General features: G+C 45.3%; 1 protein-coding gene across 3 annotated transcripts in view; it reads left to right on the top strand.

Annotated features, from left to right (window-relative positions):
* pi4kab (phosphatidylinositol 4-kinase, catalytic, alpha b) overlaps positions 1-25,298 on the top strand; it is a 41,110-nt gene extending 15,812 nt beyond the window's left edge. The window contains exons 24-55 of one of the 3 annotated variants that reach the window (XM_023832240.2): positions 43-113; positions 212-336; positions 490-571; positions 1,778-1,861; positions 2,145-2,234; positions 3,142-3,261; positions 8,015-8,107; positions 8,246-8,405; positions 8,784-8,911; positions 9,526-9,684; positions 12,039-12,190; positions 12,695-12,802; positions 13,203-13,330; positions 14,309-14,467; positions 14,941-15,020; positions 15,595-15,794; positions 16,683-16,773; positions 17,295-17,462; positions 17,767-17,820; positions 19,617-19,737; positions 19,992-20,121; positions 21,188-21,258; positions 21,548-21,620; positions 21,724-21,794; positions 21,933-22,039; positions 22,398-22,502; positions 22,668-22,793; positions 23,043-23,163; positions 23,393-23,552; positions 23,788-23,877; positions 24,067-24,150; positions 24,688-25,298. In XM_023832240.2, coding sequence (XP_023688008.1) covers positions 43-113; positions 212-336; positions 490-571; positions 1,778-1,861; positions 2,145-2,234; positions 3,142-3,261; positions 8,015-8,107; positions 8,246-8,405; positions 8,784-8,911; positions 9,526-9,684; positions 12,039-12,190; positions 12,695-12,802; positions 13,203-13,330; positions 14,309-14,467; positions 14,941-15,020; positions 15,595-15,794; positions 16,683-16,773; positions 17,295-17,462; positions 17,767-17,820; positions 19,617-19,737; positions 19,992-20,121; positions 21,188-21,258; positions 21,548-21,620; positions 21,724-21,794; positions 21,933-22,039; positions 22,398-22,502; positions 22,668-22,793; positions 23,043-23,163; positions 23,393-23,552; positions 23,788-23,877; positions 24,067-24,150; positions 24,688-24,739 — 3,563 coding nt within the window. In that variant the 3' untranslated portion in view covers positions 24,740-25,298. Of the gene's footprint in view, positions 1-42; positions 114-211; positions 337-489; positions 572-1,777; positions 1,862-2,144; positions 2,235-3,141; positions 3,262-8,014; positions 8,108-8,245; positions 8,406-8,780; positions 8,912-9,218; positions 9,406-9,525; positions 9,685-12,038; positions 12,191-12,694; positions 12,803-13,202; positions 13,331-14,308; positions 14,468-14,940; positions 15,021-15,594; positions 15,795-16,682; positions 16,774-17,294; positions 17,463-17,766; positions 17,821-19,616; positions 19,738-19,991; positions 20,122-21,187; positions 21,259-21,547; positions 21,621-21,723; positions 21,795-21,932; positions 22,040-22,397; positions 22,503-22,667; positions 22,794-23,042; positions 23,164-23,392; positions 23,553-23,787; positions 23,878-24,066; positions 24,151-24,687 lie in introns of those variants that run through there. The other 2 variants (XM_023832239.2, XM_072709120.1) reach the window with 2 other exon arrangements.
* The last annotated feature ends 281 nt before the right edge of the window (positions 25,299-25,579 follow it).

Here is a 25,579-nt window from a genome sequence, read left to right as displayed (position 1 = left end):
GTCTGTACCTACAGCTGTTTTGTATGACTTTTTGGTCCCCAGGAATGATGCAGTGTGTCATAGCTGTGGGGGACAAGGTCTTTGAAGTCTTTCTTCAAATGATGGCAGACAAGGTAGACTCAGATTGCCCAGACATTGAGCATATGAGAAAGTAATTGACCTTCCTCCCTTTGTGACCATGATCTCTTTGTCCTTCACTTCTGTCCTGTAGCAAAAGACCAAAGAGCATGAGGAGGAGCTTGAGCGCCACGCCCAGTTCCTGCTGGTTAACTTCAACCACACCCACAAGAGAATCCGTAGGGTGGCTGACAAGTACCTCTCTGGCCTGGCTGAGACGTAAGGGGCTCCTCTGTGTGTGAACCCGCGCCTGCTGGTGACTGGACTCATGCCTCTAATTTTGTGTTCAGTGTGAGCCAGGCTGTGGAGCTGTGGGTATTGCTGCTGTTGTGTTTGTATGTGAGTAAGGGTTCCTGCCTCCTCTCTTCCCAGATTCCCTCATCTGCTGTGGAGCGGCCGAGTATTGAGGACCATGCTAGACATCCTGCAGACCCTGTCGCTGTCCCTCAGCGCTGTACGTGCTGTATGACGCCCCACAGAGGGGTCATGTTCTAACTCCCTGAAATCATCCTAATGTTTCATTGTCATTTGTCCATTAACAATGCATATATAGTGGTACCTTGGAACCAAAAGGCTGGTCGGATTGCGATTTGGTCGAGCTCCAAGAATTTCCTTTTAAGAAATGTGAATGAATTTACTCCATTCCAGAGCCCAGAATGATTGCCTATTTACTCTTATCTACCTACCTAACTAATGATAAAATAACAACCATTATTTAACTAATGCACACATGAAAAATCACACATACAAAAGCAATAAGCATGAAATAACTGACAATCCCACACTCCGAAGCGAGAGCCGACACACGTGCAACACCTACAGCCTCTTTGGTTTGCTGATATCACTGCTCACAGCATTTGCATGTCAGACCATGAGACCTAGAGCGATTCATAGACATCAGCATCCCAGTAGGTCCACTGGTCTTTGTGGCCGTCCATCAGAGACGTGTCTCTGTATAAGTTTTAGCAGGTCTGTTGTTTTGTTGTGTTCCGAGTTTTCAGTCAAGTTGTGGCTAGATTTTTCTTGCCTGATGTGTTCCAGGTCCGAATTGGTGGAGTTGAATGCGTCTTCACTCATACAAGTTTTAGCAAGAACGGTCAAGTTCCAATATTTCAGTTGCGGTACAAGTCGGAAAAAAATCGACAGACTATTTCAATGTCCGAGTTGGACATTTGAGTTTTGCTGCATTTTAATCCATCCATCCATTTTCTCTAACTGCTTGTCCTCATATATTGCAATATAGGATTAAAATTCTTTCCATGTGATCTATCTTTTCTGTTAAACTGGTTGCTAAAAACACTTAACCCTAGGCTTTTATATTAAGTCCTACATACTTTAAATAAATGTGACATAGGCAGTTTACACTTTTAATTGTAATTATACCGATAATTGTTCCTTATCTATAAAATAGCCAGTTACCCCTGCGCTTACCTTTAGCTATTGCTCATCAGATTATGCCGAACGATTAACGTACATCCAGATCTTTGCATAGGCATTATTTGGTTTTATCAGGTTACGTAATTAATTAGCTACTTAACTGACTTGCACTTGATTTTAATTGTACTTTAGCTCTAAAGAGGTCCCCCATTGTATATGGCAGTCATAAGCAGGAGTCCCTGATACCTGCTGCTGGCTGCTTTTTTTCCCTCCCCATGACCAGGATATCCACAAGGACCAGCCTTACTACGACATCCCGGACACCCCCTACCGGATCACGGTGCCAGACACGTACGAAGCGAGGGAGGTAATGCCTGCTGCAGCCCGATTCCGATTCTGCCCACTTGCTGTCTGCTTCTTCCTGAGACTGGTGCCACACAGCTGGATCCTATCTGGCTACGTTTCATGTTTTTTTCAATCCCTCCTGCCGTAGTTGTTTGGATTCCTTGTGACTGCATTTTGGTTTTTAATCATCCGGTTGAGTTGCTTCCTATCAGGCCCTTTAGGGGGCAGTACTGCAGCCTGTATAACCATTTGAGGACCTATGGCTGCACCCAGATCTCTGACGGCGTCTGTGGCTCCCCCTGTAGAGCATCGTGAAGGACTTTGCTGCCCGCTGCGGTGAGATCCTGAAAGAGGCCATGAAGTGGGCCTCCTCTGTCACCAAGTCCCACCTCCAGGTAGGTCCACACCCCACTCAGATCTTAAGGCAACAGGCATGTTCTGTTCAACCTTGCTTCAACAAGACTGCCAGTTTGCGTTCGTTTTTCTTAGAAAAATGTTTCAGTAGTAATTACATTTTGCACACAAGTGCATTCATAGTTAATCACATTATTTATGGTTCAGTGGTAAAGGACTCTAGGATCATAGCAGTGTCTGTGTCTCCTGTAATCAGGGCTTACCCTAAAATAAACTTAATGTCTTGTTTTTAAATTTCTTGTGAGTAGGTACCAGCAAATTGCTCCAGGTTACATAAAAAAAATCAGCATGTTTTATTTTGATCCCAAAGAAAGATAAAAATTTAAAGTAATTATTTGTCATGGTTTTTGAGACATGGCTGTTGGGGTATGCCCTGACCCGATGAGCAGAGGCCCTTTAATTTCCATGGTGGTGATTGTGATTTCTGCTGTTGATCGTGTGATTTTGATCATTTGAAGAATGTTTTTTTCAAGCATAATTTGATGGGTAGTTTTATTGGATTTTTGCAGCTTCTGTGAGAAAGATGAGGGTGAAATTGACCAATATTTTACCTGAAGAATGCACCGTTATAGTCATTGCATTTTAGTGGATAACTGCAGCGTGGGTTTTGAATTAAATAACAGCAAGGTGTAGTTTAAAATGTCAGATACATTTTTTGTAATGAAAATAACAGATATTTAATGGACAGAAAAATAAGGTGAATCTGAAGCTTTTTGAGTGTTTTTTTTCGCTCCACTTTTGCTTCAGTCAGTGTACTCGCCTCCTGTACTTTACATTCCTCCTTCTAGACGTTCTGTGTGGTCGTAAGCACTTATAAGATGCCCGTATGGATGGTTGGGAGTGTTATACTTCCTTTTAAATGTCATAACAAGCTACCACATCTTGTAGGAGTACCTGAACAAGCACCAGAACTGGGTTTCAGGCCTGTCCCAGCACACAGGGCTGGCTATGGCCACAGAGAGCATCCTGCACTTCGCTGGCTACAACCGGCAGAGCACCACGCTGGGGGTGAGTGCCGATCGGGCTGAGGGGCATGGGGGGCATGGGGGGCATGGGGGGCGGGGGCTGATGGCCTGCTCTGGTATGTCACATTGGGAATGCAGTGTCGTTGCATGTCCTCCTGCTTATAGTTACATACACGACATGTAATACTGCTTTCAGGAACACTGTCACCCTGCTGTGTCAGATTGGTGACAGCGCATATGGGAACACTGTCACCCTGCTCCATCACACTGGTGACGGCACGTACAGGAACACTGTCACCCTGCTGTGTCACATTGATGACGCCGCATATGAGAACATTGTAACCCTACTGTGTCACACTGGTGACGGCGTGTACGGGAATATTGTCACCCTGCTGTCACACTGGTGACGGCGCGGTGCGTGCAAGAACACCGTCACCCTGCTGTGTCACAATGGTGACAGTACATCGTTGAACACTGTCACCCTGCTGTGTCACATTGGTGACTCTGCGTACAGTAACACAGTCACGCTGCCGTGTCTGATTGGTGTGGCACGTACAGGAACACTGTCACCCTGCCGTGTCACATTGGTGACTGTGCATACAGGAACACTGTCACCCTGCCGTGTCACATTGGTGACTGCGTGTACAGGAACACTGTCATCCTGCCATGTCATACTGGCAGTGTAGTGTCATTCAATGTCTCCCTTTGTACAGTTGAAGAGGATGGTTATGATTTAAAGTTCAGCTGTAGATTAAAATGGGCATGAACTGCTCCGGCTGGCACTTTGATCGGGGCCCAGAGCAACCACAGCACCAAAGCACTCAGCTTGCTGTGAACCTGCTGTGCTCAGGGTGAATTCTGTGATGCTGATTGAAAGGGGATGCAGGAGTCTCATTTGGTATGTTGTATTGAGTGAGAGATGCAGGGCATTTTAGAAGATGGATGTTTCTGGAAGGCTGAGGGCGTTCACGGTAGAAGGAGACTGAATATCTGATTTCACTGGGCTGACGTCTCAGTGGCTCAGTTATTTACAACATAAACATTCATTGAAAATCTCAGCATGGAGTAGGTATGGCTGTGTGGTTTAGGCCTCGGTGCCTTTGATCAGAAGGTCACCAGTTCCATTCAAGCCCCCTGGACAAGTGTCTTAACCCCCCAGCGCTGGGGGTGTATGCAGGCTGACCTTGCGCTGTGACTCCAAAACATGTTCTCTCACCTGCATTGATCTCTGTGTGTCTCATGAAGAGCAAAGTGGAATACGTGAAGTCCACCCACAGGGACAGCCCCCCCCCCCCCCCCCCCCAAAAAAAAAAGAAAATACTCTGGAGTATCTCAAAACCCAGTAGCAAATCCCAGTCCAGCCCTGCTTGTGGTTAAATAAAATACTATCGCAGTATAGTCTATGCCAGGGGGCTCAAACTCCAGTCCTGGGGGGCCGGAGCCCTACACAGTTTTTGATTCACCCTCATTTAACACACCTGATTCAACTCCTTGTGCTAATTACCACACAGCTCTTCAGCTGAATCATTTGTGGTGGAACAGGGAAAGAACTAAGCTACACAGGGCTCCGGCCCCCCAGGACTGGAGTTTGACACTCCTGGTCTATGCAGTTTTTGAAACTGGATTTGTAGTTTGCACATTGAGTGGTACAATAATATTTACCATTGATCATGTTCAAATGAATGCAGTGACCTCTTAATGCAAGTGAAAACCTCAGTAGTTTTATTGTAAACAGTGGTCTTCTGTAGATGCTTCTGTATATCACAGCACATTATAATGCTAAAATCCTGCAGTCCCATGCAGAGAAACATTACCAGTTGGACAGTTGCATCATTTCATTTAAATTCTCTCTCCACTTAGATTACCTTTCATATCAGAATTACAATCAGTATCTCTTCGCCATGTGCCACTGTTTTCATACTGGTACTGTATAATCAATTTTATATATTGATAATATTTGAGGTAGATATTCCATAGATACTTCTTGGTGAGCAAATGGTCACTAAATATTCCTTTTCAAATATTGCCTTATTCTAAAAATTCTGTTTTGTGTGTGATTTGATCATTTCTTTTATGTAACATAATTTAGAAGAGTAGAGTTGGTTGTCGAGAAAAAAAGCAAGATATTTTTTAAAAATTAAAGATCCTTTCTCCAGCCCCTGTTTGCCTCTAAGTCACTGTACAGTGACCCTTTATCTGTCATCTCCTGGATGATGATTCACAGTTGGGTAAGTACTGAAAACTCACAGGGCTGTCAGAATGATTTTCTGGAGTGTGTTGATGGTTTCCTTTTGATGGTAGATGGCTGAAGCTATTGGACAGCAGATTAAGGTAAGCGAATAGAATTAGATTATGAATAGATACAGAAAATGCTCTTCCGGATCCCTTTAGGTGAAATCGTATCCTTACTAATGGTGGTTACAGTGTTGGCAATGATGCCAGTTATCCCAGACTAACAAGGAAACAAAATCAGTTTTGAATCATTACTGAAATAACAATAGTGAAATTCGTGCAACTTTTGGGTTGTGCATAGCCTGTGAAAAGACTGCATGGCTATAGTAAAGAATATTAAATATAAGATATTTGAGTTCCTGTGTTAACAGAATCATTAGTTGTTAGTTAAATCATAATGGATTCTTCCTGAAAATGGTGTTGTGGTTTATGTCTGAGGAAGGACTTTACTCTCTGACTTTGTGACCGGGGGGTAGCGTAGAGCAGGCCTGGCTAATAGGGACCAAAAGCTATATCTCATATATCTCAGTACTTTCTATGAAGTGGGGGCTACATGTTCAGTTGTAAGTCAGTTATTAAAGCAGAGTACGGTCAAAATGAAATGGAAATAAGGGTTTTACTTCCTTGTTTGCAAATATACATCTACAGCTATTCAGTATAGACAAAAGTCTATACTAGAAGTCTCAAAGACAAAAATAAATTATGTCTATAACAGCGTTGCAGTGTTTGGTGAAGTAAAGCAGCTACGACATAAAACGTTTCACTGCACTATGTCCACCAACAGACTCTCTTTTTCCCTCAGTTTAAGAAATTGTTCTCAAAACATAAGGTGAATGTTTAGGAACAAAAAAACTATCTAAATCTAAAATCTATTTGGCAAATGGCTCTAAAATCAGAAGCCAGACAACCATTGAAAGTGCACTTTATAACAGGACAAATACTCATTTTATCATATCGGCCTTCAATAAAATAAAACAAATCGCAAATTCTGATATTTTAATCCTCTGAGCCGTCTGTCAATTTAACAACAAAATGAACAACGTAACAATATTTCCTCGCCGTGAGACCCCCGTGAGAGGCGAATGGAATGTTGTTGTTTTTTTTTTTTTTTAATTTTTTTATTTTTGCTGTGAATTCTTTTCTTTGCTCTTTGCTCCCGTCTGAGTATCAAAATCTCCATTAACCCAATCAGAAATAATAATAATTCATTAATACATTAACAACCCTAATTTTAGCATGCAGAAAAGTATATCAATATAAATGGTATTGAAAATATTTCGCTATACCTCAGAAAGTCGATATGTACCGGGGTTTTTTCTTTCTTTTCTGCACATTGGATAGTAATGGCTGTCGGTCTGTCAGCTTTCGGTGCCTCCGGGTGTCTCACGCCATGTGTGCGTCTGTGTTGGATTGTATTTCTGCGTGTCTGCATGCCATGTGTGGTTATTGCTCTGACCGTTGCATCCTGTTTTATGTCCCATAACCCCCCCCCCCCCACCTCACATTGTTCCCGTGCTCCTGTCGCCTCCATGCTGCGCCTCTCTCCCCTTCGCTCCCCCCCATGGTAGGCCGCCTTCCCTCAGGTTGGTCTACTGCGGCGCCCCCCACTGGTCTCTTAAGTGCATGTATCCATCCGCCTCTGGCCTCTTTGGAGATCTGTCCCGGTACTGCCAGTGTCTGGGTCTGTCAGGGCTCTGGGTACACATCACTGTCACATGTCACCAGTCACTGTCACTCCCACACGTGTGATGGTGAGGGATGTGGATTTGGAGGTGGGGGGCCTTTAACATGTCACATCACGTCACCAGCACTCAGATATGGAGTCTTCAGCTGCAAAACACAGTGCTGGATGTTATGCTGCTTAACTGTACGGTAGCTTAAGGTTGTATTTAAAGGAAAATTCCACCTGTAAATGAGTTTATTTCCTCTAGAGGGTGCTCTGTATATTCACGCGGCATTCAGAGCCAAAGAGAGCTGTTTCGTTCTTCTTTCCCTTCACCGTTGTTCCTGATCTAAGGATCAAACATGCTGTTTGTTTTGGGTTTAACATTTTGTTAAAATAGGGTGATTCTCTGGATGCCTTCACTGCTGTTTCCCTTGAGTGTGTGAAAAGCAGATGAGCAGCCTGTTCCACTGTAAACCGCGACAGTGCACTGTGCAGTGTACAGCCAGACTGCCTGCGGTCTGCTGAGAATCACCCCAAGGAAACAATGTCAGTGTCTGTCTTGTTGTTATTTATGGAATAAACATGCCTGCTGGAGATTGTTTCTCATTTTTAACGTAAGTAGGTACAAGTGTGGAATAGTTTCAGAGGTGGAATTATCCTTTAATCAGTGTGGACCTGTCACTGCCTCAAATAAGCACAAATTTCTGAAGCTGTTACTATACTGTTTTGGTAAGAGTATTTTTGCAATGGATTTTCTCCACCTTCTGCTTGGTAAATCAAGTTGTGAGGCTTGCGGAGTCATGGCAGGCGTGTGGTGTGTTGTGAGTTGAGCCTCCTGACTCGTGGGCTGCCTGCAGATCCTGACTCTGCCGGAATGACCCTGGCGCTTGCTTTCCAGACTACGCAGCTAACAGAGAGGCCTGCCTGCGTCAAGAAGGACTATTCCAACTTTATGGCCTCCCTCAACCTGCGCAATCGCTACACTGGGGAGGTATGGAAGCATTCTTCTGTGTGTGTGTGTGTGTGTGTGTGTGTGTGTGTGTGTGTGTGTAATTGTATATCTAGATGACTTGGGTTAGGTCTTGTTCACATGAGGTCTGTCCTGAAGGGCCGTGTGTCTGCTTGACAGGTAGCAGGTATGCTGCAATTCTCTGAGGCCACGCAGAGCAGCATTGCCGACCTCAACAAGCTGATGATTGGTCAGATGGAGGAGGCGCTGGAAGCTAGGATGCCCGAGGGCTTTGCTCAGGCCATGTTCAAGCTCACAGCCCTGCTCATCAGCTCCAAAGGCAAGGCGCTAAAAGGCTAAGGCCGCATTGAGCCTGTGCGTCTTTGTCTGTGTGTGATCCACATGTACCTTACCTTGTGGGGACCAAATGTTTCCACAACTTGAAGAATACCTGTTTTTTTGACCTTATGGGGACCAGGAAAGGGAAAACTCAATTTTAAAAAACTCTGTGACTGCAATCAAAAAGCTAAAAATGCAAAAACAGTTATTTTGTTTGGTTGTTTATGGTTACGGTTAGAGCTGGGGTGGGGTTAAGGTTGTCATAATTAGCATGAGCATTTTTCCCATAGAAATGAACACATCATATCACACAGATATGATTACAGGTGTACATGCGTGCGTGTGCTTAAACACTCTGCCTATATCCCTCCTCCAGCAGACTGCGACCCCCAGCTCCTGCACCAGCTGTGCTGGGCGCCTCTCAAGATGTTCACTGAGCACGGCATGGAGGCCGCCATTGCCTGCTGGGAGTGGCTGCTGGCAGCCAAGAACGGTGTTGAAGTGCCGGTACGTAACCCGTGGCGACATCACCGCATGCAAAATAACACGCCACACTGACGTACACGATTTGGACACTGAGTGTAGTTCAGGTTATGCTCTGCAGTTCATAGTAATGTTAGCAATGCTTCCCATCATGATAAAATAGCATTAAAGTCCAAAATTCATCTTTTCAGTTCAAAGAGGACAGAGAGAACAAGGGTTTGTGGCCTTATTTTGACCTTTAAGCCTTGGTGTGTCTTGGGATGTTTTGTTACACATTGGGTGTTTCTCAATGTGAAGAATGCATTGATCATGCTTGTGTTCTTGGCACCAGCGATGTTACTACTTACCTCCAAAGGATGAACTTGGAATGAATCATGGGATTGTTGTCATTTGGCAAGGATACAACCAACTTGATATTTGGGGTGGGGCAAGACCAACATCCAGGGATTTTTACCGTCCTCCATACTCCTGTTTTTAGTATTGGAACTGGTCTTCGGCAATGGCAGATGATGTAAGAGGTACACCCATCATAAATGAACCTGGTTAATTGCATTGAGTGCCGCTGCAAAGTATTGAGGGGCTTCAGTCTCCCTAGCTGGCTCAGCACGTGTTGGCTTCTCTTGGTGCTGTCGCTGCAGTTCATGCGCGAGATGGCTGGAGCCTGGCACATGACGGTGGAGCTGAAGATGGGGCTCTTCTCCGAGGCCCGGCTGGAGGCTGACCCCCTGGCCGCGTCTGAGGAGAGCCAGCCCATGCCGTGCCCCCCCGAGGTCATTCCACATTCCATCTGGATCGAGGTGAGTCTCTCCTCACCTCCCGTGTCGATGGAGCTCATCTGAACTCCTCTCATTGTCTTGGCTTCACTTAATGACGCTTATGCTGCTACCTACTCTATGCTTTAGTGCGTGGTGCTCCTTACCAGCTCCAAGGACAGGTGGTTTACTGTCCTCGAAGCACTCAGCTCACCCTGCTTCCACTCCATTGGTGGTGGGGGTCCTGCAGAGGGATGCAAGCCAATCTCATTCAACTTTAGTTAGTCAGTACATTTACATGCAGACTAAGAAAATCGAATTATTGTGTTAGTTTGACTAAAACCATCTGACTAAAACTGGACTTGTTAGTCTGACTGAAATCGCATTTTTCAAAGTCAGACTAAGATTCCCGATAATGCGATTGGGAGTTGATTTATTCCTGCATGTATGCGCTCAACTGGATGCAAACTGGCCAAGGTGCTCTGCACTCCCCCCCCCCCCCCCGGCTTTGACGTGGAAGTAGCAGAAGAACCCGGTACATAGAAGAAGCTTGTAGAATAGCAGAGGACATACAGCATGTATGAAATGTACAGCGCTGTATTTACTGCTCAACTAAAGGGCGCTTTTCCACTGGACCAGGTACTGTACTTTTGGTACTTCAAAAAGATACCTATGGTACGGTATTAAAGGTGTTGGTTTTCCACTGGCATAAAAACTGGTACCAGCACTGAATGACATCACAATGCGAAGCAGAATATTTTGTACTGAATTTGATAAATGCCTGTAGTAAATTATATGGCTTGACAATGTGCAATATTAATAGCAACGTTGCATGTATTTCTTACATCGCTAGTCAGCTATATTAAAATAAGGCTTTTTCTTACTTTCAGTTCTGTACGGACATTATAGTGCGGGGGTTAAAGTTTTGCTAAAATAGTTTTGCTTTGTTACTCTCATTGGAAAAAAACTTAGCAAGCTTTGCAATTTTAATCATTATTCCTTTTATAGATTCTTATACTGTATGTTTAAAAATCTGTTTAAAGTTTACCTGCTTTTGCGTGAGCGCTGCAGATATCTCTGAGGCAATCATAATCAATTTCATTCTTGCTGTTTAAATCGCTCAAAGATGGGTTTCTGAGAAATTTATGAACTCCTTTTTTATTTTTTAAATACCCCAGTATTTATTACCACAAAATCAAATCGCTATATTTATAACAAAATGACATTGCTAGGACAGCACGCTATATGCCAGCTGTATTAGTATATTCAGTAAAATACTTAATTTCTTGCCATGCCATCTGGATTTTTTTCTTGTATATGTTCTTACGACCAAGTCACATTTATTTATTTATTTATTTTTTTAAATAAGTACTGCTAAAACACTTTTACTCTGTCATAGGGGTCATTCCATGTCAAATCATCACACTTTCGGACCTCATCGTCACGGATTTTAACGAAACTTGGCATGCTGATTTGGTCACATGAGTAACTCATGAAACTGAAATTTAGTCTTGGATGAATATTGATGGAGATTTAGGCGAGCAAAGTTTTAACTTTTTGGGGGGGGGCGCTATGACTGACTGGCTCTATTTACCTTAATGTAAGCTGCACAGAAGTGGTCCTTATGTGCAGTGGACCCATAGGAAAAAAAAACCTAGCAAGTTTTGCAGTTTTTATGTATTATTCATTTTCAAGATTATCTAGTATATGTTTAAAAATCAGTTTAAAGTTTACCTCCACTGGTTTTACATGAGTGCTCAATGCGTTCTCTGAGACAATTATAATCATTTTCATCCTTGCTGTTTAAATCACTCCTGGACGGGTTCTACAGAAATTTGTTGAATTCCTTTTTTGTTGCATAAATACCTTTACAACAAAATCACATTGCAGTATTTGAAAAATTTCCAATACCATGCTGTCATAGTATATTATACAAAATAATTTATTTCTTGCTATGCTATCCTGATCTTGTATCTCTTTCTGTCCACATCGCAATTGAAGTTTGTCACTTCATTTGTCCACACACCCATTATTATTAATTTTATTATTTTTTATGTTTGTGGTGTAATAGGTCACCCGGAAAAAGCCCAGTACTAACAAGCTGAAAGGAGCCATATCGCCCCCTATAGTAGCGTCAGACATACTTCGGTTAATAATAAATAAATAATAAATCGATTCCTCTCCCATGCATGTATACTGGGACAAGTACAGTAGTCTGATGAAATGGCAGAGCTGAGCTGTAACTGTAGCTCCACTTAGCTGTGCAGGTTAATGTACTGAGTGATGGAGCAGGTTGGAGAGAGCAGCCGCCTCTGGGCTCATCCAGCACAGGGGGCATCCTTTACTGCATGTTTAATTGCTGTCCTGTTTCTTGCCCCCCCCCCCCCCCAATGTGTTAGTTCCTGGTGCAGAGGTTTGAGATTGCAAAGTACTGCAGTGCCGACCAGGTGGAGATTTTCTGTGGCTTGCTTCAGAGGTCGCTGTCCCTCAGTGTGGGTGGGGCCAAGAGCGCCATCAACCGTCATGTGGCGGCCATCGGACCTCGCTTCAGGTACAGCTGGACTTCCTGGGGGGGTTGCTGCTACCTTCCTGCTGTGTCTCTGTGTATTTTCTCCTTTAGTTGTACAAACTTGGTCCTCAGCTGTCCCCAGTGTGAGATTATAATGTCTGAGTCAGTTAGAAATCCAGAATTATTCCTTACGTAGCTCCAGACTGTATGTTTAATAGCTTCGGGTGGAGTAGCACTGAGCGAAAGACACCTGCTGGGTGAAGATCATCGATGCCACCTCCCTCCTGACGCTGTGACAGTGACCCTAATGACGGGGCAGTGCTGCACTTTGAGGTGGTTGCCATGTGTCTGGGTACAAACTGTGATCCCTTATTACTTACTGATTAAATGAACGTCCGTACTTGTTGTGTGGTATGTTGTTTAAACACCGGCAGCCTGGCTCTGTTCTCAGCCCTATAGTGTTTTACGGCTGGCCTGAGGTGGGTCACTGCGGAAAGCCGACCTGGCCGGGGGTGTATCAGTAACCCCCCCCCAAATCCCTCCCAGGTTAATGACGCTGGGCCTGGCTCTCCTGCATGCTGATGTGGTCACCAACGCCACCATCCGCAATGTCCTCCGTGAGAAGATCTACTCCACTGCCTTTGACTACTTCAGGTGAGACGCAGGGCAGGTCGGGCGTCCTGTGAGGTCTGTGCAGCAGTCTGTGATTTTAAATGCTGTTCCCTCTTTGGAGGTCGTGTAAGCATTCCAGTTTAGAGGGACCACCCACACTTGTGCATGTAGTTAGTCTTTGGAGTGGGTTTGTTATAGTCATGCTTCATACCAGCGGCTTATGCTGATGCTGCATATATGCTTATATCCAGCAGGTGGCAGCACTATTCTGTCTGAAAAAGGAAATCCAAATGTATGAAGCGCATCCAGCTGTTTTTTTGCAGGGTCATTTATATTTCAGCATAGCATTTTTATATGACCCTCCCCCCCCCAACTTACACTAAGCCATCTCTGGAGTTCCCATGGTTACCTTCTGTTTTTCCGCACCTTTCCTGCTCCCCAGTGTGGCAGCTAAGTTCCCCACGCAAGTCGAGAAGCGCCTTCGTGAGGATATCAGCATCATGACCAAGTTCTATGCCAGCATGCTGTCCGACAAGAAGTACCTCGCTGCCAACCAGCTGGTGCCCCCTGGTGAGCCCCCACAGAGCTCACCCTGCAGTCTCTATGCCTCCTGTTGTACCAAATGCCATCAGGCTCTGCACCCAGTGCAGTTCAGATAATCCATGCATCCAAAAACCCCTTATCACATGGGGCGGGGGGCTTGAGCCTATCCCTGGCAGCAGAGGGCTGGGGTACACCCTGTACTGGACTCCAATTCGTTGTAGGTACCCACACACACACACAGTCATACCGCACACACCGGAGGTGGGATTCAAACCCACAACACTCAGGTGTGAGTGTTAATTGTGGGTTTTATGAACATCACCCTGAGCCTCTGTGATGTTTACTGGAGGTCAATCACACATAAAAATTATTTATCTAGTAATGTACATTTTTTCAGATTCTGCATGAATCTTTCCGTACATATTTTAAGTTGCTTCCATAGCCACAGGCTTAACTCGTTGCCCTCTGTCTGATGATTGGTCCGTATTGCAGGACCAGGAGACCTACAGTGTATGTATTCCTGGTCTCTTTAACATGGTACCAACTTCAGCACTGCTCAGTGTTGTTATTTAAGAAAGCAAATTATTTAAAATGTTAGAGCTGAGAATATGAATCTGCAGTTCATCATATTCTGGTGAAGAGCTTTATTTGCTAAGCTTACTGTACTTACCTGTACCCTCTGGATTTGCACTATTTACTTACCTGTACCCTCTGGATTTGCACTATTTATTTACCTGTACCCTCTGGATTTGCACTATTTACTTACCTGTACCCTCTGGTTTTGCACTATTTACTTACCTGTACCCTCTGGATTTGCACTATTTACTTACCTGTACCCTCTGGTTTTGCACTATTTACTTACCTGTACCCTCTGGATTTGCACTATTTACTTACCTGTACCCTCAGTTCATTCCTGCAGTTAAATCCAAGTTATTATATATTAGTGTGAATTGGACTGCATGTTATGGAAATGCTCAGTTATAAACACTACTGTCTTGTCCACAGATAACCAGGAGCTCTCTGTGAACAGTCTGTCTGTCATGACAGTGACAGACTCCAGGAACAACCTGGACGTGTCCATGGGCCCCAGGCAGCAGAGCACGCAGGGCTGGATTAACACGTACCCACTGTCCAGCGGCATGTCCACCATGTCCAAGAAATCCGGTACCTTCCGCCGGCATCGTTAGCCTCTCTCTTCAGTGTTTACGTCAGAGTGAGGGAAGCTTCTTCAGCCGTGTTGTGCCAAAGGCCCCGGCATTCACTCAAAGCCCATGATATTCATGCTGTGTGAATTAATGTTCATCTTATACTTCCACCGCAGCCTGGCTGTCACGAATGGTGACGATCCATTACACAGATGTTATTATTCCTCAGACGTTTTAAAGTTGTCTGATCATGTACTGAATAATGTATCCTAAGAATAAATGTGTTTATACACTATTACTAAGTATATCAGTCCCTAATACTAGTTAACAAACCATTAATCAGTATAGATTTGGCAGGCATGGGGTGTTAGACACACACTGGGTCTGTGTAACTCACATTAATGGTCATGGACATACAGAAAGGCATTTGGTAGTAGGTGGTACAGGGATATCTAGCTGTGTGCCTTGGCTGATGACTCATCTCCCCCTCAGGCCTGTCCAAGAAGAGCAACAGAGGCACGCAACTGCACAAGTACTACATGAAGCGGAGGACGCTGCTGCTGGCTCTGCTGGTAGGATCATCGGTCCGCACTGCGATGGGATGACGGGGAGCCGTTCCGGGTGTCGATCTCGCTCTCTCATCCCCCCAGGGGTGCTGCATGTTTAATGCTGCAGTGTGTGGTGAGGACACCCCCAGAATGCTAAAGAGCCCTGCGTCCTGTCAGGCGGCTTTGATGGCTGGGTCCCCCTCCATCGCTATGCTGCTGGTCAGACCCCTGGTGGGCAATCGTGCAGATGGCTTTGAGCTACATGAGCGTTGGGTCACGCACAGTATCTGCACATGCAGTGAGGCAAAGCCGGGGTGTGACATCAGTTACTGCAGGGAGTGTCTTTTGATGTCTGTCGGTGTCGTGCATCTGGGGGGTGGCTTGTGATGAAAGGAAAGCAGCCAGTTTCAAACTGGGACAGGGATATTGGCAAGTCAGCTGCTTTAATATCCATTAAGCAGAATTCCCATCATGTTGCATTCAAAACAGATAATTTAGACTTAACTACCCAAACCTGATTCATACCCGTCACTCTGTCCTGAGCTCCCAGCCTCGTCTTCCCTCCCGCCCAGACATCTTCTTTCTACGTTTCCATCAGGCCAGCGAGATTGAGCGACTCACCATCTGGTACAACCCCCTGTCCACCCAAGAGCTGGCCATCTCCACCGAGCAATCCGTGGAGACCAGCATCGCCAACTGGAGGTCCAAGTACATCAACCTGAGTGAGAAGCAGTGGAAGGACAATGTGAACCTGGCCTGGAGCATCTCCCCCTACTTGGCCATGCAGCTGCCTGCCAGGTGTGGGCGCCGTCGAGACCCTGAGCCGAACTCCGTGCAGTATCTCCATCTTGGCTGACTGCTACATGCAGCTGCAACAGTGGCACGCAAAACAGTTTTTTGAATGACAGAAATGTATTTTATGGTAACACTTTACTTGATGGGTCACAAATATTTGGTAATAACTCGGTTACTACTGAAGTAGTAACCGAGTTATGAACATATATAGTTGCTACTTTAGATAAATGATGCATCCCGATTCATGATGAACAAACATGAAATCAGTATTTCACTTGTTATTCATTACTTTATCCTTCAGTAGTTCCTTGGTAGTTTCTTCAGTAGTTAACAAAGGTTTACAGAATTAACAGATTATAGTAATTGCTTGAGATAAAAGATACATCAAGAATGATGAATGAACATGAGAATGGTATGTTACTTAAACTTAGTTTGTCTAGGTCAACCTGGTGTGATTCATGCTGGGTTTACCCAGTTAGAGCTCAGCTTCAGTTCTCAACAGTTCTGCAGGGTTTGAGATTGAGCAAAATTAACTCTGTGATGTTTTGAAATGCATGGATGAGGCCCTTTAGAATGACTGTGTTCGCCTTGTCCCAGCTGACAGATGCAGATGGTGGTGGAGATCAAGGGCTCGTTAGATGATGCATCACGATTCATTAATGATGGACGAATATGAGATCAATATGCAACTTAAACTCGGTTTATTGTTAATGCATAAGTATTAGCATAATAACACATTACTTGTGCCTTGTCAAGTAAAGTGTTAACTGTCTTATTAATACTGCTGGAGTGTGTGGTTATGTGTTTTCCACTCTGAATGTTACTGGTTACCAAAACACCTCTTTGCACATGACCAGAGTAGTGTCCTCCTCCTCTGCCTTCCCATTGTAGGTTTAAAAACACAGAAGCCATCGTTGCGGAAGTGACCCGTCTGGTGCGGCTGGACCCCGGTGCAGTCAGTGATGTGCCGGAAGCAGTCAAGGTGAGACCCGTTATCAAGACCGAATAAATTGGTATGTTTAGCTTAATCACTGGGTCAATAATCGCTTACGAGAACCTATAGAGCAAGGGCCCCTCAAGTATTTGGATGGTAACACCCTTGCAGTAAATGACTTGGCAGTAGTCTGGGATGTTTTGGTCTCTCAGCAGCTATTTTGCCGTGCTGAGCAGTATTTGTGTCTCTAGTCCCCACTGGCGTTCAGTCTTTTGCTCTTACTTCTGCCTGGCTTGTGCTGGTTAATGAGTCCCTGCCTGTCTCCCGTTGATGTCTGAGGGACGTTAGTTTGCTGTTGGCCCAGCTGTTTGTGTCGGGCCATAAACACAGAGGAGCCGCAGCGCCTCCCGGTGGAGCTCTAGTGTGGGTCTCATTGCATGCAAGCTCTGTTTGGTCTGATGTCTGTCTGTGCGTCAGAACCCTGTCCTCTGGGACTGCTGCAGATTTCTGCTTCTTGAAGGCCATATTCACAGTATTGACCATGATGTGTCACCTGTGTCCGTGTGCAGTTCCTGGTAACGTGGCACACCATCGACGCCGACTCTCCTGAACTGAGCCACATCCTGTGCTGGGCACCAGCTGACCCCCCCACAGGGCTCTCCTACTTCTCCAGCATGTACCCCCCACATCCGCTCACGGCGCAGTACGGCGTCAAAGTGCTCCGGTCCTTTCCCCCCGTAAGACTCTTTCCCTAAGAAACAGCGGTAGCTCTTCTGTTTTTCTTTTGTCTTATTCTTATTTAACCTCATATTTTTCCTGAATGCTGTATCTGGAGTTAATCTGGTGTTAGATTAATTATAAACACCTTTTCAGTATAAAATGTAAGCTTAGTTTCTGCACTTCCTAATGGCCCAATTTAGGCTCGAATGCTTAGCTTCACCCCTGTAGCCATAGCGGCCTCTACGCCCGTAGTTTTGTCTTTTTGATAAACATTGCATTTCTTTCCTCTGCTAATGCTTGTATTCTTGTCATTTCTGTCAGGATGCCATTTTATTCTACATACCTCAAATTGTTCAGGCACTTCGATATGATAAGGTAAGACTGCTTTCATTCTGAGAGCCTTTTCTGAGACTTGTGAAACACATTTATTATTTTTGTGTTATTTTAAAAAATGTCAAATTTTGGTAATTTCTCTAAAGAAATGGCCTTTGAAGCTCTAGAAGGAAAAGGAGATAATGGCAGCACTCCTCAAGTTCCAAGTTGCCTTGGATGGGAGGTTTGGGAACATATAGAGCATCCAGTGCTTTAGGTTTAGAGTTGAGGATTCAGTTCAACTCAGTACTGGAACAGATTTGATGCAGGCTGTGAAGAAATTAATAATAATAACATTACCTAGGTGGAAGTATTTGGACACCTAACCATCACACCTGTATGTGCTTATTGATCATCCTACTCCAAAACTATGGCTAGTGATATGGAGCTGGTCCCCCCTTTGCACTGTAACGTCCCCCACTCTCCTGGGAAGGATTTCCACTGGATTTTGAGCCCATTCAGCCACATGAGCATTAGGGAGGTTGGGTGAGAGGGCCTGGCGCTGTCGGTTATTCCAGTTCATCCCAAAGGGGTTCAGTGGGATTGAGGTCAGAACTCTGTGCGGCCCAGCAAAGCTCTTCCACATCAACCTTGCTAAAATATGGATTTATGGACTTTGCTTTGTGCACTGAGGTACAGTCATGCCTTCAATAAAATGTTCCCACAAAGTGGGAAGCACTGTATTGTCTTTGTTTGCTGATGAATTATGATTCCCTGGAGCTAAGGGCCCTTGGCCAAACCCTGAAAAGCAGCCCTAAGCCATTATGCCCCTCCCACCAAACATTACAGGTGGCACTCTGGCAGCTTGTGCTCTCCTGGCATCTGCCAAACCCAAATTCATCCATCAGATTGGCAGATAGTGAATCATTAAGGCTGGTTCATACTTCACACACGCGTGATACTTCTGGCATCCGCACTGCGTATCCGGACCTGGGAACGCTCATACTTCTCATGTCAAGCCGCGTACTTTGCTCATGCGCACAGCGTCCTTGCTATGTCATTCCAATATGGATATCAAGGAGAAGGAGCCTGCACACATGCAGCGTGTCCAGAGCTGCTCGTTCACTGTTCACGTGGTCTCAAATTTGGAGTGCAGCACACGTTCACCTGCAGAGGCGCACAATGACGTAAATCAGGTCAGAAAAAGTCCACGTGAACACGAGCGGAGGAATGTGAACCAGCCTTTACTCATTATTTCAGAGAACAAGTTTTGGCTGCTTCACAGTCCAATGCTGATGTGCTCTATACCTGCGGGCGTTGTGTGTCCTCAGGCAGCTTGAAACTCTCTCGCTAGTGTATTCTAAGTGTCTTCCTGTCAGCTAAGGAAAGGCTGTTTATACGCCACATGCTTTGGCACTGTGTGCTCTCACTCTGCCAGCTTGCCTGGCCTGGCCTGCCTCTTCATGGCTGAGCTGTAGATGTTCCCGGACACTTCCACTTCACAATAAGAGAACTAACAATTGCCCGGGGCAGGTCTAATGGGGCAGAACATTTGACAAAATGATTCACGTCAATGGTGGCATCCTTTGATGGGGCCACGTTCAAAGTGACTGCTCTTCCGTATGACCTATTCTATTTCCAGGGTCTGTCTATGGAGATTGTAGGGCTGTGTGCTTGATGTTATGCACCTGTTACCAGTGTGTGTGGCTGGAACAGCTGAGCTCAATAATTGGAAGGGGTGTCCACATACTTTTGGTTGGGTAGTATGTGTTAGCAGCAGTACAGGCCTTGAGCCCAACTCAGAAACATACAGTGTTTGCCCACAGTGCATCGATCCTTTTACCTGTGACCCTCTCCAGATGGGCTATGTGCGGGAGTATATTTTGTGGGCTGCTCAGAAGTCCCAACTCCTGGCCCACCAGTTCATCTGGAATATGAAGACCAACATCTACGTGGATGAGGAAGGCCACCAGAAAGACCGTAAGTCTAGGTCAACCTGCTGTGGTTCCTGCTGGGTTTACCCAGTTAGAACTCAGCTTTACTTCTCAAAAGTTCTGCAGGTTCTAGGCAATGATAATTAGCACCTGACTGACACCTGAAACACTAGGCTAAGTGATTGCCCCATATAGCAATTAGAATCTGAGACTGAGCAAAATGAACTTTCTAAGGTTTTGAAATGCATGGATGAGGTCCTTTAGGTGTTCGCTGGAATGACTGTGTTCTCCTTGTTCCAGCTGACATAGGGGAGCTGCTGGAGCAGATGGTGGAGGAGATCACAGGCTCTTTATCAGGACCAGCCAAGGACTTCTACCAGCGCGAGTTTGATTTCTTCAACAAGATCACCAACGTCTCGGCCATCATCAAGTGCGCAGAATGATTATGAAAACCCCCTTCCGGTGGCTTCCGTCCTGGGCCCCGTGTTCTGCCCAGTCTGGCACATTGGTGTCATAAACCAAATAGTCTGGCTACTTGCTCAGTGTTTCAGGTGTTTAGACACCTCCTACACAGCAGCTGTGATGCTCTGTATGACTGTCTGAGGTGTGAAGTGGCCCTGAGGTGTCAAATGAAGTTTCTAGAAATATCCAGCCAGAAAGATGGGAGCATTGCTGTTAAATGTGTTAGAAATTAGCAGGCTAAAGGCTCTAAAGTAAGGAAGTCTCCCTAATAGGACCTGTATTGCTGTTTTGAAGTTCTGTGTTTTCCTTGCTGATGCCAGGATTCATTCATTTCTGGTCGTGGCAGAGGCTGTGGTGCTGTTCTCAGTATTTGGTTTGTATGAGCTCCGCAGCAGCAGTACGAGTGGTAATGATGGAAATACAAATAGCGATTTGTTCATGATGAGTTCCTCTGCTTACCCAGGGTCACTTGCATGATGTGACAGGTGGCTCCCGCCCCCTCGTCCATGCTGCCATGATGTAACATATGCCAACGGTGGCATTAGGTGTCAGGGGGCCATGAGGGGGGCAGTTAAATCATCTGCGGGTGACGAGCGCAGTCATGACAGGGCCCGTTAGCGTAACGAAAAAGACATGGCTGAGCATTAACCTCAACGTCACCTCGCCCCCGATCACGGGCCGCTGGGTGTAATTAGTGGTCCGCTTGCCTCATTAGACTGGTAATTATGGATGGTTATGGGCATTAGGATGGAAAAGTACCCATAAGACCCTGGAGATGGTTATACCTCTCACAAAACACTGGTGGCCATTTTGGCCCAGTGAAAGGTGTCGTGGGTAATTTTTAATATTTCTCTCTTGTGGATCTACAATGCCCCATAATGTTTACTTGAATGACATCCAGAAGCACAAGAGTTGTTTGGAGTTTTTGGCCCTCTGTGTTTGCTGTCTCATTTATGTATGCTGGTCACCATCTGTGACCTTTCAGGCTCTTTCACACCTACTACTGTGTAACTCGGTTGTGCTTCTGTCTATAGGCCTGTCCCTAAAGGTGATGAAAGGAAAAGGGCCTGTTTGAAAGCTCTGTCTGATATCAAAGTACAACCTGGTGAGTCTACTAGTAACACACCTTCCGGCTTATACCTATATGTTTATATGCAACTTTGAACAAGGACCCATGTTTGCCTCTGGATGTGTAATCGGCCTGATTACCTGTTTGTCTTCAGGTTAATTCTTTGAACATTTCCAATAGACGTTCACCGAAGTACTGTACATCTGCTAATTATAATGCTTCTACCTGAACCTACCTCAAAATGCCAAATGGGCTGGTACCATTTGACCTTTCTGGGCTGTTAAGATGTTTCATTGCACATGAGTGATGTACTTTGTGCTTCCAGGCTGTTACTTACCCAGTAACCCAGAGGCCATTGTGCTGGACATTGATTATAAGTCTGGAACTCCGATGCAGAGGTACAGCATTATTTAAGTGCCATGGATAACACAGAATGTTAAACTTGTGTATGGGAAAGCGGATTCATTCTTGTAATTGCGCAATGCTTTGTATGTTTTCCAGTGCTGCTAAAGCTCCTTATCTGGCTAAGTTCAAAGTCAAACGCTGCGGCGTGAGTGAGCTGGAGAAAGAAGGTGGGTGGATCTAGCTGGAGTAAGGAAAAGCCATTTTCCTGCCTGGGTGAAGTGATCTGCAGATTCTGTCAACAAGGATGGCAGGACCAGTGGCCTGCGAGGTGCCACTTTGGCTCTCTGACCATGTCTTGCCCACAGGCTTGCGATGTCGCTCCAACTCCCTGGACGAAGAGGACGGCTCAGAAGGAGCTCGCAGGGTCTGCTGGCAGGCGGCCATCTTTAAAGTTGGGGATGACTGCAGGCAGGTGTGTGGACACCTCTTCCAAAGGAGCTTCATAGCTCTCAAACATTTCATATACAAATATGAAGCGTTATCTTTAAATGCCATAGGGCTCCACCCCTAAACACATGCGGTTACCCTTATATGCCCGTAACCAATAAAATCACATGGAACCCCAGCAACTTAAATAAGACCCCTGTATTTACTTATTAATCAGTGTGCATGTGTTAAAGCCCAAGTATTGGGCTCTGACTGCTATTAAGTTTACTTTAAAGGTCTGACCCACGACCACAGTAGGTTAAGGGGATGTTTTGCAAAGACCACGTAAGACTGAGGTGAGCGACTCCAGCTGCATGCTGAGCTGCTGTGTTCCCTCCACCCAGGACATGCTGGCTCTGCAGATCATTGGCCTGTTCAAGAACATCTTCCAGCTGGTGGGACTGGACCTGTTTGTGTTCCCTTACAGGGTGGTGGCCACCGCACCTGGGGTAAGAGGCCCATAGCCGGCTTCCTGTCTGTAAGAACGCTTAGTCACTGGGCCCAGCTGAAACCTCACACATGCCCAGACCCTCAGTGTCCATCAACCGCTACCGGCTGTGTTTGTGTGACCCCTCATGCCACATGTGAAAGATTTGTTTTCTCCCTGTTCTTAGTGTGGCGTCATTGAGTGCATTCCAGACTGCAAGTCCCGTGACCAACTGGGCCGTCAGACAGACTTTGGGATGTACGACTACTTCCGAAACCAGTACGGAGATGAGTCCACGTTGGCTTTCCAGAAGGTAACCCTGGAAAAGGCAGCTGCAGATAGTCTTCATTAATGTGGTGGCAGAAATGGTAACTAGAGAAACTTAGAACTGGGTCTCTAACGCTGGCGCCAGAAAAGGTCTGAAGCTAAGGCAGTTGTGAAGGTGTGGTTCTCTGCAGTAGACCTTGCTGTGGTTGTTTTGATGGTGGATTAACTTCTCGTGTTCAGTTCCTGAACCTCTGCATGCTGCCTGGTGGTTGATGGCTGCTTCTTTCCTTATCAGGCTCGGTACAACTTCATCCGCAGCATGGCAGCCTACAGTCTGCTGCTGTTCCTGCTGCAGATCAAGGATCGACACAACGGCAACATCATGCTGGACAGCAAGGGCCACCTCATCCACATTGGTCAGTCCGGCCCCCGCCCAGCCGCATGTCAGATGTGTGATGTAATAACAACCAAACACTCACAGACCATCTGCTAGCAGCTTTACACCAAAGGAGGTGGTTTTTGAAAGAACAAGCAGCCTAAACAGGTTGTCCTTGTCTGTCTCCATGTCAGCTGTTAGCCTTTTAACCTGCTGGTTTGTTTTGCTTAGTGGACATTGTCCTGAGTGAATCTGCGGATTTCTTTCAGACTTCGGCTTCATGTTTGAGAGTTCTCCTGGCGGAAACCTTGGCTGGGAGCCAGACATCAAGCTTACTGACGAGATGGTGATGATCATGGGGGGAAAGATGGAGGCCACACCCTTCAAGTGGTTCATGGAGATGTGTGTGCGGGGATACCTGGCTGTCAGGTGAGGTGCATCTCCACTTATGTTCATTTATTAGATCTTGCTCGAGGCTCAGTGGTGATACAATTACTGTCCTAGTCATGGGATTTGAACCCATATGATGCAGGCACAGACCCCTAAGCCTTGAGCCACTTTGATATTATATCCGGTTGGTACATTAGGGAAACTTTGCAGATGTACCACCTCTTCTTGCCTTCCTTGCTCTATTGTTTTGTTATGGTTATCTTTTGGCATACAGACCGTACATGGACGCTGTCGTCTCCTTGGTGACACTGATGCTGGACACAGGATTGCCATGTTTTCGAGGACAGACAATTAAGCTACTGAAGTAAGTGATGTGCATCTTTTTGGTGATGTCATCCAGTGTCCAGGACCTCCTCCCTGCAGTGAACCTGCCAGGGGAGTGGATTGGTTTTGGCGTGAATCAGAGTAGCATCTGTTAGCTTCTCTGTGGTCTCTGGCAGGCCTGACATGTTAAAAGCCACCTAAAATCCCCTTGGCTGTGATGCGTTTGCAGGCAGAGGTTCAACCCCAATATGAGTGAAAAGGATGCAGCCACCTTCATCATCAAGGTGATCCAGAGCTGTTTCCTCAGCAACAGGTCAGTGGCCCCGCACTCTCCCCTCATCTGCACTCTGCTGCGTTTCTGCAGCCTTACCACAGTACGCAGTGCTCGTTTCTGCAGCCTTACCACAGTACGCAGTGCTCCCCTGCATGCTTATGTAGATGCGATACAAGCCTCACAGCTGCTGTGTTACATACAGGCCTGACATGGAAACATCTATGTGCCTGTTTCACATGGCCGGTTACGGTGTTATTGGTCTAACATACAGAAACTGTGTGGAGTGTTTTTCTGGTTATTTCTGCGGCATTCAAACATTCGTCTCTGTCACTCCGCTTCCGCTTCCCCAGTGGTTGCATTCATGCCGACGCACAAACCGTTACTGCTGTAAACCCTTCATACCTGAAGCATGTAATTTATGATCAGTTGCTAAAATCACTTCCTGTGATTGTAACTTAATTGTTCATAATCAGTTGATATATAATTGCCCACTGCTCAGTCCAGATAGTGCTGCAATTAAACACAGATGCTGTGTTGCTGGATGAATAATTGATGTTTGTTTTGTTTCACTTTCAGGAGTAAGACATATGACATGATCCAGTTCTACCAGAACCAGATACCATACTGAGTGCTGGATGCTGGTGCCTGTGTTCCCTGCCCACTTTTTACTGAGTGCTCCTGTTACCGTTTGCACTAGCCGTTACGTGCATTTTATGACGCTAAATTGTTTACGCTGGTTTGCATGTCTTGTGACAATGCATTTCTGAAGACAACTTGCCGACGTTTTTTGTCAATGTGTGCATTCTGCAATGTTAATTTATGTATACAATTTAAATTTTAAAGTTTGTCTCTGAGGAACCTTTTCTATGACAACTGACGTACTGTACTGTACTGTTGTATTAATCTTGAAACAAGTCCTACAATTTTTTAACCACCTTTGACTAAATTCAGGTGATCCTGTGTAAAATAAATAAATAATAAAAAATTATAAATAATAATCATAATGCTTTGTTCTCTGTATGCTTGTGTGCAGTGACATTATGTAAAAGATTGAAAAAATAAATTTCCTAGTTTTCTATTTTCCTTTGTTTTGGGGGAAGGTATAGTAACATATATTAAATATTGATGTATGTGCATTAAATAAAATGTGTAAAAAAAATAAAAATAAAACGTGGATGATTACACTTCTTACGCTTCATTCCTTTTTAATATGTCATTTTGCTTTAAAGTGTTGGCAGCTGCCCAGAGTTGGTTCCTGCCTGCACCCATTGTTCCCAGGATAGGTTCTGGTCCCCCCCCCCCCCCGCGACCCCAGTTGGGATTAAGCGGTTTCAGAAGTTGCATGGATGGATTTTGGTGTAAAATCTAGGATATGGAATCTTTGCAGCTCCCTATTAACTGTATTACTAACATATGTGGTACTAAGAATGTTACCGCAAAATTGATTATCGTGTTGGCATCATAATCC

The sequence above is a fragment of the Paramormyrops kingsleyae genome, chromosome 2 (genome assembly GCF_048594095.1).
Source record: "Paramormyrops kingsleyae isolate MSU_618 chromosome 2, PKINGS_0.4, whole genome shotgun sequence".
NCBI lineage: Eukaryota > Metazoa > Chordata > Actinopteri > Osteoglossiformes > Mormyridae > Paramormyrops > Paramormyrops kingsleyae.
This window is presented reverse-complemented; position numbering and strand designations above follow the sequence as displayed.